The 18,655-nt window shown below is 43.1% G+C and overlaps 1 protein-coding gene across 1 annotated transcript in view; it reads right to left on the minus strand.

The window, feature by feature from the left end:
* flt1 (fms related receptor tyrosine kinase 1) overlaps positions 1–18,655 on the minus strand; it is a 203,900-nt gene that overhangs the window by 43,230 nt on the left and 142,015 nt on the right. The window contains exons 16-21 of the mRNA XM_080197406.1: positions 18,216–18,322; positions 13,077–13,212; positions 5,742–5,846; positions 3,955–4,068; positions 1,330–1,418; positions 70–220 (exon numbers count right to left, since the gene is read on the minus strand). Of these exons, the coding sequence (XP_080053532.1) occupies positions 70–220; positions 1,330–1,418; positions 3,955–4,068; positions 5,742–5,846; positions 13,077–13,212; positions 18,216–18,322 (702 nt within the window). The remainder of the gene's footprint in view (positions 1–69; positions 221–1,329; positions 1,419–3,954; positions 4,069–5,741; positions 5,847–13,076; positions 13,213–18,215; positions 18,323–18,655) is intronic.

Consider the following 18,655-nt stretch of genomic DNA (forward strand, 5'->3'; position numbering starts at 1 on the left):
TCAGTCCGGAGTAAAAATAACTTTGAAGGCTGTAAATCAGGAAGAAATCAGGAAGGAATCTGATCTTACCCTCCTCTTCCTCTTCAACATCAGTTAGAGTTTTATCTTCATCAAACCCAGAGCTGGTGGAGCTCTCAGAACTGGTGACACTAGCCAGCCTTTTCTTTTTACCCTCCATGGAGGCCTTTTCTTGAACTGGGTCTGACTGCAGCATAGTTTCCTATGCACAGATAGAACACAGGAAGAAATCTTACAGAACTTATAAAAACAAAACCATGTTTTGAAAATACACAGCAACTCCTTGCTAAAGTAAACGTCATACATTTAATTGTGTTTTGCCTGCCTCCATCCTCTCTCAACCATAGTTGTTCATAGTGCAGCCAAGGGAAACAATAAATGGAGGACTAACTCCTTCAGAGATGACAGTGCTAAACTAACTGAAGAGAGTTCATGTTAGGAAAGAAAATTCAATTTCGAGAAAGTGAATACTAGATACAAGGGACTGCTTGGTTTTACCAGATAAACAACTCTATCAATTATGGTAATATTTGTGGTTTTTCAGCACCACTGAAGAACTTATAGTTGTGGACACGTCAAAACCTTGGTGTGAATGAGACCTAATTTCAAAGTCTAATTTCATCTTGAGCCACAAGATGCTTGAACAATATCCCAGCTGAAATTTGATCAAAACACGTTTGCGGTGTTCCTTTTCATAGGCCTGACATGCGTTTTAGCATCACTCAGTGAACCTAGGATGCCTTGAGTAGAGCAGGTGTATAGCCTACACCGCTAAGGTTTTCTACATGTGGATGTGGTCTAGCCAGCAACCGTCACTGTGATTATAAGTTTGGTTTTCATTTTAAATTAATATGGAGCCAAGAAGAGCCAATGTGACCAGTCCTGTACATATGGACAAGGCCTGAAGATCAGTTTCTCACAATCATTACACTCCTTCTTTGGGTGCAGGGATTTTCCTTGTGACAACCGAATGTCTGAAAGCCGCTGAAATATATTTCTAGTCCTGTGCCTCAAAGTGGGTGTGACATAAGTCTTGGCACATGATTCTCCATGTGGTCAATTCCTACTCATGCCAATGACAGTTGCTAAATAGAACAGAAGTCAAGGTTAATCAAGTTTGAATACTTAATAGTGTACTTCAGCCACTCGTTGACCAGAATTTTTAGTTTTTGGAAACAGGGACATTATGGAGAATTTCTCTGCTGTGAATGCAAATACTGCCCATGGACATCAATTCTCATTTATCATGTTCATTAGGCTGGAACTTCAATAATTCCATATTTAAAATAAAGATTTTTATGTTGCAATCACCTTATGCAGCACAAAGCTGTTTCTCTTGCTCTTCAGATAGTTGGAGAGGTTGCCATATTTACAATATTCAACAATCACCATCAAAGGACCTGTGATAGAAAATAAAAGCCCAATGTAAATCTAATGTAACTCTTTAAAATCATGCACTAGGATAAGACGTGGAGTAATTCTCTCAGCTTATGTTTCCAGCTGTTTGCTTACATCATCAAATCAAGAGCATGCTCACTATGATATAACCATATGCAAAACACAGAAGGTTTTGTGCCAGATTCACAAATCTAATCAATATTTCAAGATCTAATGACTATTCTTGCTAAAAATGTATTTTTAAAATGTAACATTCAACAACGGGTGCAATGATGGGACTATTCTATTTATGTATGTTTCTGTGGCTAGACAGTGATACATCAAGTTTCCTTTTTCCACTTCTACAGTCAGCACCCTCAGCTGCTCACCTTTTTGAAGCAGAACAGACAGGGTTTCTGATTCTCAGACTAAGCAGAGGGACTTCATAGACCTGATTTTATCATCATGTTGTGCCCCTTTTGGGTATGAAAACTTGATAAAGTCAGGCATGAGGCGAGAATTTCAAGATCTAATGACTAAGCTTTCTAAAAATGTATTTTTAAAAGTGTAACATTCAACACTTGATGCCTTGATGGGCTATTCTATTTGTGCATGATGCTTAAATGCATTTGTAGGCATTTAAAATGACTTAATGAGCTGCACAATGAACCTTACTGGCACTTCTTCCTTTACCATTGTGTTTACCCATCCAAAATTGGCGTGAAACAGACATGCTCCACGAAAGTCCGATTCGGGCATTCCAGTTAGCGAGGAGGTGAGGAGGTAAGTGCCAAGCGACTGACAGCTTGGTGGGAATGGTAGGGGGGAGATGAGTCCGACATCTCTCTGCGTGAGATCAGTGAGGGGGAAAAGGGGGCTCCACTGCCACTCTGCCTATGATCAGTGGGGGAAGGGGGGGAAGGGCCCATGATCAGTCTGAATGGCGGAGGGGGTGGGGGATAAGGGGGTCAGTAATATTGTGGGGGTGGGGCAATGTCTGTGGGAACCATGGGGAGGCATTAACTGGAGCAGGAACGACATGGCAGGGGAGTTGCATTTCATCTTTTTCTTTCCGTACACGCGCAATTGGAGGCACCGATCGGAGCTACAGGAGTTCTGGCATATTAAACCACACCCACAGGCTTCTGCAACACGATTCAGAATCGCTGATATTTTTTCAGGCAGAGTGTGTATGGGGGCACCTGAGAATGCGTTTAAAGTTGGATCTGAAACACTCCCAGTTTCAAGTCCGTATAGTACTTAAAATCAAAATGATAAAACAGGGCCCCATATTTCAGATGGGATGCAAAATTCAAGGCATCTAATCGAGAAGCCAACTATTGGCTTTGGAAGGTATAAAAAAAATTGTCTTGTGTGTTATTTATTAAATTAGCGAACTGAATTCAAGGAGTACCTAGGTTGCAATGCAATTGTGGCCTGCATACTCTGTAACTGTCACCAAATCTCGCAAGTGGTCAAAAACAGGATTTACGCTGGCGATATCTTAGTTTGAGATCTTCCCACCTCTCGCCAGTAACGTAATAATGTTCATGACTAGAAAGGATGTGAACCTTACTTCCACAATTGGCAGCCTGTTTTACAAGCCACATAATTTTCTTCTTCACTGAAATGAATGGAAAGTGGCCCACGTGGCTACTAAATAAATGTAAGCTTTTTGAGAAATATTTGAAAATAAACCAGTGTATTGAGCCAGGAGATACAGAAGTGTTCCTCCAACACTACATTTCTGGTGAATGTAACACTATATCCACCACCATTGCCACTGCACTCCCCCTCATTTTGCCTGCTGACAGTAAGGCATGGAACCCAGCATCCATGACCTACAATGTATTAATTCCTAAAACCTACCCTAATAAATTAAAGCAAAGCTACGATTAGGAAATTAAGGAAAGTTAGGGTCCCAAACTCAAGCATCTGCTTGAGTTTGCCAAATCTATTTGAATTATTACCATTATATTAAAGAGCATGTTGTCAACAAATTAGCATCTTTTATAAAAGCTAAATATTTTCACACATAACGTGAGATTTCTTCTGTTTGTTATTAGTAGCAAGGTCATAAATGTGTTTTTTTGTAGTTTTGCTGTCAACAGCAAACCGAGAGGATCTTCCATACTGGTTTACTTTGCTATGGGTTTGTCTTTCTAACAAAGCAAACTGTCATTTTACAGTCAAACCTTCATGAAGATTTGGTTCTGCACTATTATTAAATTCAAATTTCTATACTTCCTGCTGCTTTGGCAAAGCAGCCATCATTATTAAGGGCCCTACGCATCCCAGACATTTTCTCTTCCACTTCTGTCCAGAAAAAGATACAAAAGTCTCAGACTTTTGATTGGACTTAACTTGCATTAAGTTGATCTTTTTCTACACCCTAGCTATGACTGTAACACTACATTCTGCACTCTCTCGTTTCCTTCTCCATGAACAATATGCTTTGTCTGTACAGCAGGCAAGAAACAATACTTTTCATCGTATGCTAATACATGTGACAATAATAAATTAAAAATCAAATCAAAATTCAGTTGTAATCTTACGAACCTCCGTGTCTGGTGCATGCCCCCAACAAATTCACTACATTCAGGTGATGTCCAATATGAATCAAGATTTTTAGTTCTGACATTAAAGCTTTGTATTCACTGGCTGTGGCCCCCTCTGGGAAAAAAAAATTAAACAACTTAAAGAACTTTAATTATACTTTTTAGTTTGGGCATTTTCAAAACCCTGCCATTAACAAAAAATAAAGGTTTCATTGTCCTATATAGACATACAAAATGTAATTATGAACCATGTACATAAAGAACTGGAATAATTATGTAACCATCATCAATACTAATGATAAAATAAATGTTTGTTATTTTATAATCTTACCACTCTTTAGTTTCTTCGCCATACAGGGCACAAGCATCATGTGGCAAACACTCAGGCCTCCAGTTAGTACAAGGGGTTCTGCTGGCCTTCCACTGTAACCATGATGGATTAGTAGAATAGCCAGGAACACATTGAGACCAATGCCAGAATTCTCTAGTCTCACACATCCCCCTATGGCTGTCAGCGAGAACAGAGAATTTGGCGCTCAACCAAATCTCCAATCATTGAAGTGGGACCTGAGAATCTTAGTCGCGGGTGAGACTGGAGAATTCCTGTCCAGGTCTTTACTGTTTCTGGGAGATTCCTTGTTTTGTCTTGCAAACATGAAACTCCTGGACATTCACTACAAGATAAATGATGGTCAAGACGGAAGCCAGAGAGGGGCCTTGCTAAATTGGGGATTTCGGTTCTTTAGACTGACCTGTGGTGGAAGAGAACCATCATCCATAGGGTCACACACCCTGGTGGTCTTTTTAAAGTAAGGAGTCAGGTCCTTTTTAACCACAATGCCCCACAGCGTGGATGGGTGGATACTGAAGCAGACACTGTACATGCACCTAAAGTGCTGTCTTGTATCCAGGTGTCCCATGTATATAAGATGTCAACAATTGATTGCATTCTAGCAGAGCCAGTGCTGGAGGCCATCCTTGTGTGCAATTCTGGCTTAACTGTCGGGATTGCAACTTGAAGAATTTCAGGGCCAGGGAAATAATTAGCAGCAGATTTCCAAACACTTTCAAATATTTAACCAATAAGGAGATGTGTTTCTCATTTGGCACAATCACAAAACGATTCCATGTTTCGCAAGTCATAGTCATAGAGGTTTACAGCATGGAAACAAGCCCTTTGGCCCAACTTGTCCATGCCACTCTGTTTTTTACCCCTAAATTAATCCCAATTGCCCGCACTTGGCCCATATCCCCCTATACTCATCTTATCCATGTAACTATCTAAATGTTTCTTAAAAGACAAAATTATACCTGCCTCTGCTACTACATCTGGCAGCTTGTTCCAGACACTCACCATCCTCTGTATGAAAAAAATTGCCATTCTGGACACTTCTGTATCTCTCCCGTCTCACCTTAAATTATGCCCTCTAGTTTTAGACTCCCCTACCTTTGGGAAATGATATTGACTATCTAGCTGATCTTTGCCCCTCATTATTTTATAGACCTCTATAAGATCACTCCTCAGCCTCCTACGCTCCAGAGAAAAAAGTTCCAGTCTATCCAGCCTGTCCTTATAACTCAAACCATCAAGTCCCGGTAGCATCCTAGTAAATCTTTTCTGCGTGCACTCTTTCTAGTTTGATAATACCTTTTCCATAATAGGGTGACCAGAACTGCACATAGTATTCCAAGTGTGGCCTTACCAATGTTCTGTACAACTTCAACAGTATATTTTTACTATACTTTTACAGTCATTATCACAGTTCAGAAATATCCGAGTCAGGTTACCTTTTAGCATTTTAATCGCAACAGTTTTGCAGGTGGATGATTTGTTGATGCCAAAAGCAGAAGCTTCCACAACTTTCCCAAAAGCCCCACGGCCGAGGGCTTTACCTGTTGATCAAGACAAGCAAAGGTAAATAGACAGTTTCAAATAGAATTATTACCATGCTCTCTAAAACTCACAATACAATAATCAGCAATAGTAATTGAGATAAGCTGGTGTTCCAGCCATTTGATAATTATTTTTGTACTCTTCAAATGTAGATACCAGAACAAAAATCTTAGAATGTCAGCTATGAAGTAATACTTTCATCAGACGTGTAAGTAAGATTTCCGACCATCTTCTTGTAAAAAGTGGATATGTTAGGAGTGGTGACAATAATTGTACTATGTGTAATTAGTTGATAGGAAGTTAACACACCAGCTGCAAAGGGAAACAGTTAAAATATAATGTCACAAACAGGCAGTAGATATAAAATATTGGTGAAAATATTTAACTCCTCATCATATTGAAATTAAAATGTTTATTTATTAGTTACAAGTAGGCTTACATTCACACTGCATGATGTTACTGTGTAAAACCTGTAGTCACCACACTCCGGCACCTGTTCAGATACACTGAGGGAGAACTGAGCATGGTGAATCCACCTAATCAATCACTATACTCTCATCATAATTCTACTGTGGTGGAAAGATTAGAAAATTAGCTCAGGCACAGATGCAGGAGTTCCTTCACCAATCTATTAGAAGTCAGAGGCATGCGGGGTCAGAGCCAGCATGTGAACAGCCCACATCGTGAATTTCCATAATCTCAGTTTCATAAAAAGTTGGGATCATCATCAGAGGCCAGGTTTGGCAAGTGAGTAAAGGTGCAACTTTGGCAGAAGCAATGTAATTGTGCAATACCTTACTTGCTCCTTCATTAACCTTTAAGGAAAAGGGATTCAAAGAAACAATTACTTAAAGATAATCTAGCATAGCCTTGTGGAATTGTATTTTACTGCTAATTTAGCAAACCAATGACTCTTCATGGCAGTGAAGATGAAGCAAAAACCAATGCCCTCACTACGATTCCAGTAATTATATCCTGTCTCGCTCTGTAGGATATAGCTCACAGGAATTCATAGGATTCAGGGATCTTACCCAAAACTCTAACCCAAACAAACACAGTTGGAATGTGGTTCTGTTATCATCTTAACCTGTAACTTAAGCTTCCTGTTTTAAATAATATCAAGGAACCAATTCATTTTTGGCAAGGAAAACAGTTCAGTTGACTTTTAAAGACATTATGGGTGCAATTCTCCCAAAACATTTCTAAGTGTGGTCTCTGACAGGAAAGGCGGTGCGATTTCCGTCGGGTGAGTGGGCGCAATTCCAATCACAATCCACCCACACTTAGACATTTCTTTGGAGCTTGGGGTGATTTGCTCCATGAATGGGATGTGTGAGAGCCAAAGACGCCGACAAGGACAACTCCTCAGAGATCCCTGATTTCAGAATAATTCTGCAGTTCCCCCCGCCAACTTTGCTGGCAAAGATCCTGCCTCCCAATCACCAGTACCAGCACCACTCCACCCAAATCGCTGGCATCAGCCCCACTCCCTCCCAAAATGAGAGCCACCACACTATGGGGGTAAAGGGCCGTGCCCCCTTCACACCCCCATATAGGTCCCGTACCTTGGCAGTGCCAAACTGAAGCTGCCCCTGGCACCCTGGCACTTCCAACCTGACAGTACCAACCTAGCAGTTAGCACTTCAGGGTGTCGGGGGAAGTGCCAGAGCAGCTCTAGGCTTAGATTTTCTTGAAGAAAACTGAACATTTTTGGGCAGTTTAAAGGCAGTCTCACAGGATCACTAAAAATAGCCATCACAATTCCTTTTCCATATCTCCATACCCCACCGTGAACCTGATCCACCCCCGGAAGCATTTTAGGAGACATGGCTGAGATTTTCCTGAGTCTCCAGCTATTTTTAGCAATCTTGCAAATTACCACCACAGTAGGGGTGCTGAGCATACAGGGAGGCTGTGATCAGGAAGATAAGAGGGACAGATCAGATTCTGAAACATCAGCTGTTCCAAAGCTGGAGGTTTTGAGCCTGAACAATTCTTTGTGCAATTTTCTGAGAACTGAAAGAGACAAACAGAGTAAAATAACAGATTAAACCTGGGAACTAATTTGTTCCTGTACATTAAGGAACATAATGATCAGATAGAAGATAAAAGCCAGTAGCTGCATGTGAGTGGTAGTACCCTAGTGGTAAATGTGCCATAGATATCCAGACAGTAGGCATATCTAGATTTTTTATCTAGTCCATTTTGCCAGGCTGAAGGGCATCTCAGCCACCAGCCAGGGAACCAATGGGGAAGCCCTGTCAGTACTTTAGGGCAGGCCACACAGAACGTAGTGGCCTTCAGGCACTTAAATTGGCAGACATTGGGCCTTCTCTGTGTTTGAGACCAAGTGCGGCTGACCGCTCGGATCTTCCCACCTCTTTCTGCTGCCAACACCAACAGGAATGATGGCTTCTTGTGACATTGCACCCACTTGAAGCCTAGGATCATGGAGGAACCTCAGGTCACAGGCGACTGAAGGTGGAATGGGGAGCTGCAAGAGGGGAAGAAGGTCAGAAGCAAGGAAAAGGGCGGGGGGGGGATGGTGGTGGAGGGTAGCTCCCCCGCCCCCCACCTGATGTCAGGTTTCTCAATCAGGCACAGAGTTCCTGATAGTGAGATAATCCCCCCACCTGGGAGGCCACTGGCAAGGCTGATAGGTATTACTTGTTGGCCTTCTGAGGGCACAGGAGACACGTGCTAGTTAAGCGGAAGGATGGGAAAGGTAGGATTAGACAGCCGTGGATTACAGGAGGTATCGAAGACTTGGTCAGGAAGAAGAGGGAGGCATATGTTAGGTCAAAACAACTGGGTACGGAGAGTGCGCTGGAGGAATATAGAGAGAGTAGGAGGGAGCTAAAAAGGGGAGTTAGAAGGGCGAAAAGGGGGCATGAAATGGCTTTGGCTGATAGGATTAAGGAAAATCCAAAAGCATTTTACTCCTATATTAGGAGCAAGAGAGTGGTTAGAGGGAAAATTGGTCCTCTTAGGGACAAAGGAGGGGAGTTATGTATCGAGTCAGGGGGAATGGGGGAGATCCTGAATACCGACTTTGCGTCGGTATTCACGAAGGAGAGGGGTTCGGTGTCGTGTAGTGTCTTGGAGGGAGCTGTAGATCAGTGGCAGGAAATATCCATTACGAGGGAGGAAGTGCTAAGGTTTTTAGGTAGCTAAAAACGGATAAAGCTCCGGGGCCTGATGGTATTTATCCCAGGCTGCTTAGGGAGGTGAAAGATGAAATTGCTGGGCCTCTGACACAAATCTTTGTCTCTTCTTTGGACACAGGTGAGGTCCCAGAAGACTGGAGGGTAGCTAATGTTGCACCGCTGTTTAAAAAAGGTAGTAGGGACAACCCTGGTAATTATAGACCAGTGAGTTTGACATCGGTGGTAGGAAAATTATTGGAAAAAATTCTTAGGGGTAGGACGTATGAGCATTTGGAGCATTGCGATCTGATTAGGGATACGCAACATGGCTTTGTTAGGGGGAGGTCTTGCCTTACGAATCTGGTAGAATTCTTTGAGGAGGTGACAAAAACGGTTGACGCTGGGCGAGCCGTTGATGTCATCTATATGGATTTCAGTAAGGCATTTGACAAAGTCCCTCATGGTAGGCTGGTAGAAAAGGTTAAGGCACATGGGATACAAGGACAGGTAGCTAGGTGGATTGAAAACTGGCTGGGCAATAGGAGACAGAAAGTAGTTGTCAAGGGGACCTTTTCGGGCTGGAGGCCTGTCACCAGTGGTGTGCTACAGGGCTCAGTACTGGGACCTCTCCTCTTTGTAGTATATATAAACGACTTGGAAGAGAGCGTACGTGGTGTGATCAGCAAGTTTGCGGATGACACCAAGATGGCAGGATTGGCAGATACCGAGGAGGAATATCAGGTGACACAGCAGGATATAGATAGGTTGGTATATTGGGCAGATAGGTGGCAGATGGAATTTAATCCTGACAAATGCGCAGTGATGCATTTTGGAAGGAATAATGCAGAGAGGAGCTACGTGATAAAAGGTAGACCGATTAGGAGTATAGAAATACAGAGGGACCTGGGAGTGCAGGTTCACAAGTCTATGAAGGTGGCGACACAAGTAGAGAAGGTTGTGAGGAAAGCTTATGGAATGCTAGCCTTTATAGGAAGAGGTATAGCGTATAGGAGCTGCCGTCTAATGCTTCAGTTGTACAGAACGTTGGTTAGACCGCATTTGGAGTACTGCGTCCAGTTCTGGTCACCTTACTACCGGAAGGACATGGAGACTCTGGAGAGAGTGCAGAGGAGGTTTACCAGGATGTTGCCTGGCATGGAAGGACTGAGTTACGAGGAAAGGTTGGAGAAACTGGGACTCTTCTCCTTGGAAAGACAGAGATTAAGGGGGGACATGATAGAGGTACATAAAATACTGAAGGGAATAGATAGAGTCAATAATGGTAGGCTGTTCCCTAGATTGGGGACAATTACGAGAGGTCACGATCTAAGGGTGAGGGGGGAGAAGTATAATTTGGATATGAGAGGAAGGTTCTTCACGCAGAGGGTCGTGGGGGTATGGAATGCGCTACCGAGTAGGCTGGTGGAGGCAGGCACGTTGGACTTGTTTAAGGTTTACTTAGATAGACACATGAGCGAAACAAGGATGGAGGGTTATAATAGAGGGTATTAAATAGGGTCAGAGCCTCGGGAGACACCAGAAATGCAGACTTACATGTTAACGTTTTTGTCTTTTTATTCCGCAGGTGTCGGTCCACCTTGTTGTCAAACGAGGGGCATGCACACGGCGGGTCGTGCGTGGGCTGCTCTTGGAGGTTCCGGGAGTGGCCTAGTACTTCGTGTCGTTGTGCGTGCTTAATCCTGGACCGGTAGACGGGCGCCGCAACAGCTCAGTGACTAGCACTGCTAGCTGTGCAGATACATGGATTTGGGCCTGTGTCTGTGGGAGTTTGTGCATTCTCCCTGTGGTTGCGTGGGTTTCCTCCGGGCGCTCCGGTTTCCTCCCACACCCCAAAGGTGTGCTCTTAGGCTGATTGGTTTACCAAATTGACACTATTCTCCCCTGAATCTGGCTAAGTTCGGGGTTCCACTCACATACACACAGGGCAGGGTAGGTGTAGGAGGATGCGGCGGCGCGGGCTTGTTGGGCCGAAGGGCCTGTTTCCTGTGCTGGGTTGTTCTTTGTTCTTTTGAATCCTTCAGCTATCACTAAATTGTGGTGGATTCAAGGGATAATGGGTGTCAATTGGCTCATTAGTGATTCAAACTAATCTGCCAGGAATAGTTTCATTCCCTTTTGGCCTCCAATTTAATCAGGGGAGGTTTTCTTGTTGCCAGGAGTCTCTCCCATTAAGTGGGCCTGATCCGCCTTGGTTCCCACTAAAGTAAACTGCATAAAATTCAGTCCATTGTCTGAGAAGGCTTTCTCTCTGACACAAACACAGAGAACTGTTGCAATCTGGCGTGCACCTCCCTTTCACCAATAGCACGGCCTCTTTCATGAAGGTGATATGAACACGTAACTTTTTAAGTGTAAGGATGGTTTAGGGAGCACCGGGTTATACCAATCAGCACCATCAGTCAGCAGTTCTTTCCTGTATTAGATAGTTTAGGCACACTTCTGACTTAATTTACTTTCATTTGGATTCAGATCTGAGGCACCCTTGTCATCCTTGACATTGTTTTGGAATCCAATAGCAGAGGATGAAAATTGATTTGACATTGAGTACCACAGAAATATTGTGGAATAGACCATAGGAATTCTTAAGTTGCCTTTTTGGTGCCTGGGCAAGTCAGTGATACTTTTGCAGTAAAATCCACAGTTTCTGAAGATGGTGTATCTTGTTGAATCTTGCATAATTTGACCCTGACAAAGGGATTGGAACTTCCAAGAATAGAATGTGAAGATGAAGATGATGCTGTAACCACAACTCTCAGCTCATAACAAAGAATCTCAGTAGAGAGAGAAATGGGTCATGGCACTCTGCAACCGCTAGCAAGGACCATCAGACAACAGATCATCAACTTCAACCAATAAAGAATGTGTCTCCAGCTACGTAGAATTACACTGAATCTACATCATAGAAACAGACCATTCTGCCCAACTGGTCTAAGTCTGCATTTTATACTGTACAGAAAGAAGTCTCACAACACCAGTTTAAAGTCCAACAGGTTCATTTGATACCATGAGCTTTTGGAGTGTTGTTCCTTCATCACGTGAGATGCCACCTTTTGTACTGTACACAAACCTCCTCCTAGTGGGATTATTAATTACTTAGATCTTTAATCTCTTACACATTAAACCTCCCCTTAAATGTGACAGTGCTATCTGCTTCAACAAATCTACGTGGCAGCAAGTCTCATGTTCTTAGCATTCTGTGTGTAAAGATATTCCTCCTCAATTCTTTATTTGATTTATCAGTGACTATCTTATATTTATGTCTTCTTATTCTAGACTCACCCAGAGTGGAAACAGTTCTTCCACGTCCATCAATCTGAAACCCTTCAAAATTTTAAAGAGTCCTGTCTTACAGAGAGAATAGTTCCATCCTCTTCAATCTTTCCTGATAAAGTCAAGTTCGTTCAAAACTCCCATGGTGGGAGACCAAGGAGCTGGAATGACACTGGAAAAGCTGAGTTTGGAAGTAATGATAACATGGATGAGGATTTCAGCAGCAGATGGATTGAGTTAGGGATGAAAATGAGTGATATTATAGAAGTGCAAATATATGCTCACCTCTTATGCATGCTTTAATATTGGATGTGGAAACTGAGTCAACAGAAATTTTTCAGATTGAGACTATTAAGTTTTTGTTATCTAAGGATGTGGGGAGATGGTGGATGAGTGGTAATGTCAATGGACTGATAATCCATAGACCCCTGGGGGCATGGTTCAAATCCCACCACTGCAGCTACCATCCTTATCTGGATCTCCAGTCTCCGGTGACTTCAGACTTACAGCAATGGGGTTGACTCTCAATTGCTCTCTGAAGTGGCCTAGCAAGATCGGTTCAAGGGCAATTAGGGAAGAGAAACAAATGCTGGCCTTGCTGGCAATGCCCACACCCCTTGAATGAATAGAAGAAAATCAAGAGATTTGGAGAAAAAGTGGGTAACAAGTTGAGCTACTGATCGGCTATTTCCTAAAAATGAAAGGTTGTATTTATTACTGACAGAAAAAAATAAAACTGACTTGTGTGTCCTCTTACATTTCAAAGCTAGCATTCAAATGTTGCACTCATACCTAGTTTCAGTCTGTCTCTTGGAAATTCCCATTTGTTGTCATCATAAGGAAGGCGTTCACATTGCTCATCGAGTGGCACTTCATCTGGGTCCATTATGATTGACAGGTAGTCAGTTTTTATTTCTGCTGACCTAGGCTACAAAACCAAAACATGAGAAAACACGTTCATGCAAGGGTGGACCTGCATTTTCGTCCTGCAGATTTTTACAGTCTTCATGCCAATACCCATCATCTTAATGGTTAGTAGTTGGAAAGGAAAACATTGTATCATTAAGCATTTCAGCTGAAGTAACCTTCAGGGTTCACCAGTCTACAACAAAACCACCAGTGTGATCCATTCAAAACTAAATGGCATCTTTCACTGGACTAATTAGCAGTAAGTTATGTACCCTGTCAAACTGTCTTGATTAAACAGCAGGCACGGATAAAGTAATCATGCAGTGTTAAGGTTTATTTAACAAGAACAATTATATATTTAGAAATTTATATGGAAGCAAGATTGAAAGGGTTTTCAGCAAGAAAAGCAACCAGAACTCTGCAAGATATTTACTTTAAAAAGTATATTAGTCACATCCACAGACAATTCTCAATGCACGACAGTACCCACAAATATTTAAGGTTATATTTTCAGGTTATGTTTTAAAGAACTAAGTTAATATGAATTAATTTAAGAAACTGTTCTTCATAGACACTGAATAGATTTGGAAGACGTTTCCCTTTTCAAACTTTGAACATTTCTCACAGAATATCAACTTAACAGGGATTCATTCAGAGTTTTCATCTAACCAATTATTTTTAAGACTAAGGGCTCAGTGTAATTTATACACCCCACAGCAGCTATCACTGAGACTACTGGTTGTCCCGAGGGAGAGACCTGCAGCTTGTGCCGAAGCCTTCCATTTCACCGGAAAGAAGTGAGGAACTGGAGGCCTGGCACCTAAGGCAGAGCAGATCCTTCTGGGATTTGGGACCTGGGTATGCAGGTTCACAGATCCTTAAAGGTGGCAGCACAGGCGGAAAAGGTGGTGAAGAAGGCATATGTCATGCTTGCCTTTATAGGATGGGGCATAGAGTATAAAAGTTGGCGTATGATGTTGCAGCTATATAGAACATTGGTTAGGCCACATTTGGAATACAGCATCCAGTTCTGGTCGCCACACTACCAGAAGGACGTAGAGGCTTTGGAGAGAGTACAGAAAAGGTTTACCAGGATGTTGCTTGGTATGGAGGGTCTTAGCTATGAGGAGAGATTGGGTAAACTGGGGTTGTTCTCCCTGGAAAGACAGAGGATGAGGGGCAACCTAATAGGGGTGTATAAAATTATGAAGGGCATAGATAGAGAGAACAGTGGGAAACTTTTTCCCCGGTCGGAGGTGACAAACACAAGGGGTCACAGGTTCAAGGTGAGGGGAGCAAGGTTTAACACAGATGTCAGAAGGACGTATTTTACACAGAGGGTGGTGGGGGCCTGGAATGCACTGCCAAGCAAGATGGTAGAGGCGGACACGCTGGGATCGTTCAAGACTTATCTGGATTGCCACATGAACAGACGGGGAATGGAGGGATACAAACGAATGATCTAGTTGAATGCATGAGTGGCGCAGGCTTGGAGGGCCAAAGGGCCTGTTTCCTGTGCTGTATTGTTCTTTGTTCTTTGTTCTTTGATTCATCAATGCCAACCTGGACCTAACTTCTTAAAAATGATTTCACAGGAAATGCATGCCACTAACTAGGCTGGCATTTATTGCCCATCACTAGTTGCCCTTAAGAGGATGGCATTCAGACATCTTCCTGACCATTGCAGTCCATGTGATGTAGGTACACCCAAAGTGCTGTTAAGAAAGGAGTTCCAGGATTTTGACCCATCGACAGTTAAGGAATGTCAATATTGGAGGGGCATTTGCTGGTGGTGGTGTTCTCATGTGTCAGCTGCTCTTTTCCTTCTAAGTGGTAGAGGTCACAGGTTTGGAAGGTGCTGTCGAAAGAGTTTTGTGAGTTCCTGCAGTGCATCTTATATAACACTGCTTCCATCTTGTGTTGATGGTGGACGGAGTGAATGACCATCTAAGTTGTTGGATGGGGTACTAATAAGCAGGCTACTTTGTCCTGAATGGTGTTGATTATTGTACATGTACCTCTTGATAATACTGTTGACAACACCTTCCATCATTTTGTTAATGATCGAAAGTACTACTGTCAGGATGTTGTCAGAGCCCACAGCCTTTGCAGTATTCAGTGCTTTCAGCTGATTTTTGATATCACATGGGATTAATATAGTTACCTGAAGACAAGCATCTGTGATGTTGGGGACGTCAGGAGGGAGCTAGGATGGATCATCCACCTGGAACTTGTAGCTGATGGTGGTTATAAACGTTTCAGCCTTGTCTTTTGCACTGATGTACCAGGTTCCCCCATCATTGAGGATGGGGATATGAGTGGAGCCTCGTCCTCTAGTTAGTTATTTAATTATCTTCTGCTTGGAGAGGCAAGTGAAGGAATCATGATAGCTGTGAGGGACGAGTGCACAAACAGGTGAAGTTCTTGTAATCCTAGAGCAGTTGGATATTGAGAAAGTGGAAGTCCTTTCTGTTGATGGATTTCACTGGCTAGTTACTCAGTCTCTGGATAGCCACATGGGTGTGATTGATAATGCCCTGTACCTGGTGGAATTCAACCAGAATGAGGCAAACCCACTGCCCCCTGGCATCAGTGATAGATGTAATAGTGTGCAGCTGTTTTTGAGATGTCAGTAGGGTCCGCACTAATTCCTTGGAAGGAGCCTGAAGCAAAGAAGCTCAAGGCTATGTTGACTTTAATCAGTGTTGCAAGGTTCGAGATATTTGATGAGGAGGATATAATCTGCCTGGAGAGTTGCCGTCTCCGGAGCATTGGCACCTTGGCAGTGCCAGCTTATGCCTCAAGGCACTGCTCAAGTGGCAAAGTGCCAATGTCCAGGGGGCACCTTGGAATGTGGGCAGTGCCAAGGGGGTGCAGCCTATGAGGCGGAGCCTATGGGGGTGGGGAAATTGGTGGGGTGGGGTTTTGGGGGGTCCTCCTGCCCCTCTGCATAGGGATCGGTGGAGGAGAGATGAAGGCCAATGATTGGGGTGGGAGGTGTCAACCTACTGGGGAGGAGATGGAATTGCAGGGAGGAGTGATCGGAACTGTGTGGGGGGAACTGATTGGGGGAGGTGGAAAAACAAGGGGTGGGAGGTGTTAAGGATGGGCCAGACATGGTCTGGGGGTGGGGGAGCAGCAACCAGGCCATGGGTGGACAGCCAGTGGTGCAGGGATCACGGGGCTGGCCAGTGATTGAGCTGGCATGTGATCGGAAAGCCGGCAGACAGGGGCCACTGCACATGCACCAATCTCGGCACAAATAGATTGACGCGTGTGCAGTGGCCTGCTCAGCGCCATGCTGCCAGTCTCCTGGGCAAGGATAGGCCCTGCCCTCTGAATTTTAGTGCTATTCACGCTAATGAACTCTGCACTGCACAGAGTGTGGGAGATTCTTCTTTGAATTCTCACTGAAAAAAACAATGTGATTTACTCCAGTTTTTACACCAATTGGACACTTTGAAATTTTTTGAGAGAATTCCAGCCATCATTTCTGATGAAAGGTCATGGCCTGAAAGGTTGACTTTGTTTCTCTTTTCACAGCTGCTGCCTGAACTTTTCTGCTTTTACTTCGGATTGTAGCAACTGTAGTATTTTTCTCCTGGAATATGTTGTTGCTTTTTAGCTAAATTCCTATCTCTTTCTCTCCATTTCTTTGAATTGCAAGCCTTACATCAGTGGTGGGGAAATAATTGGAGAAGATTCTTAGGGACAGCTTGTAATCACATATTAGCAATAAGCAATATGGTTTTGTGAAGGGGGCATCGTATCTCACAGATTGAGTTCTTTGAGGAAGTAACAGGCTTGGATAGAGTGGATAGTCAGAGTCGTTTTCCCAGGATCAAAGGGTCAGTTACTCAGGGGTATAGGCTGACAGTGAGAGGAGAAAGTTTAAAGGAGATGTAAGGGATGGGTTTTTCATACAGAGGGTGGTGAATGCTTGGAACATGCTGCCGGAGGAGATAGTGGAAGCAGATTCTATAACAATGTTCAAGAGGCGTCTGGATAGATAGATGAATAGGCAGGGAATAGAAGGATATGGACCATGTAGAGGTAAGAAAATATTAGATTAGAGAGGTATCCATGTCGGCATAGGTGGGCCTGTTCCTGTGCTGTACTGTTCTTTGTTTATTAAGAGAGAAGATACCCTGAAGATTACAAACTCTAAGAAAGACAATGGGAAGCCATCTCAGCTCCTCCTTCTGAGTAAGTGACTCAAAGATCTTACTATGTGTGAGGTATGAGCCAGGAGAGATTTTCTCTTGTTAAAACATGCTTCAATCTAATCAGCAAATGTGTCTTTACTTTTAAAGATATGAAGTATGTTAGAGGTTAGGGCCTCATTGCTGTAATAATCTTTAGATACTACAGCATTCTTGAGAAAACCTTTTACCACTGGCTGACATGATGGTGAGGTTAATGCTGCGTTAGGTAAAAAAAGTAATGTCACTGTACTCCCAGATGACCATAGGCTGCCCAAGTGGGAGAGCTGACTGGTGGTGATTTAACCTAAGGGTCACCACACCCTCAGGGGAGGGGCAAGGTTGTGAAGGCGGGGCCTTCACAAATAACCTCAACCCGTCTGGGAATTAGTGTTGCTCTGCATCAGCTGATCAGTCAACTGAGCTAAACCGGCCCCCAAATCTGATGGTTCTGTCACATGTAGTTGTGCTGGCTTCGGCAAAAGCACTGCAATATAAATGAGGCCATACTAATGTATCTGGTGTACCGTCTCTAAAGGTGTTTTTCCTGCACTGTGCTCCACAGCAAAGGTAAAATATTGCAGTTGAAATGCTTAGGTAGCCCTGCAGTTTATTGTGGCCGATTTCAAAGCAGGGAAATCGCCAAAGCATTGGACATAGCTTTAAGATGTAAGTTGGCCATGACACTGCATCCTGAGGTTTAATGTGAAGAACAGTGGCCTTGAAACAAAAACAGAACGTGTTGGAAACACTCAGCAAATCATAAAGCATCTGTGGATGAAAGAATAAACGTTAATGTTTCCAAGTGGCTGGCCCTTGCCTTTTTGAGTTTCCGAATGAAGAGAGTCAGAAGTAGCCAGAAGAGTGCAGCAGCTGCACAGGTGCATGTCAATGTAATCAGTTCCAAATTTGAATTCTCTGTTGCTCCTGGAAATACACAATTAACATTAGAAAAAGAACAAACTCTTTCCTCCGAAAACCTTTAAAAGTTTCTGAAATATTGCATATTTAACCATTATATATTTTGTCAAAATGTAAGCTAGACCTTTGATTTGATTTGATTTATTATTGTCACCTGTATTAACATAGAGTGGAAAGTATTGTTTCTTGCGCACTATACGGACAAAACAACATTTTTAAAAATTTTTTCAATTTTATTGATTTCAGCTGTTCGTGCTAGTTATCTGGTCCCCACATTAACCCACTTTATTCATACTACAGTTCATAGAGGAGGAAACGAGAGAATGCAGAATGTGGTGT

This window comes from Carcharhinus amblyrhynchos, chromosome 10 (assembly GCF_965287045.1).
Source record: "Carcharhinus amblyrhynchos chromosome 10, sCarAmb.v2.hapA, whole genome shotgun sequence".
Taxonomy (NCBI): Eukaryota; Metazoa; Chordata; class Chondrichthyes; order Carcharhiniformes; family Carcharhinidae; genus Carcharhinus; species Carcharhinus amblyrhynchos.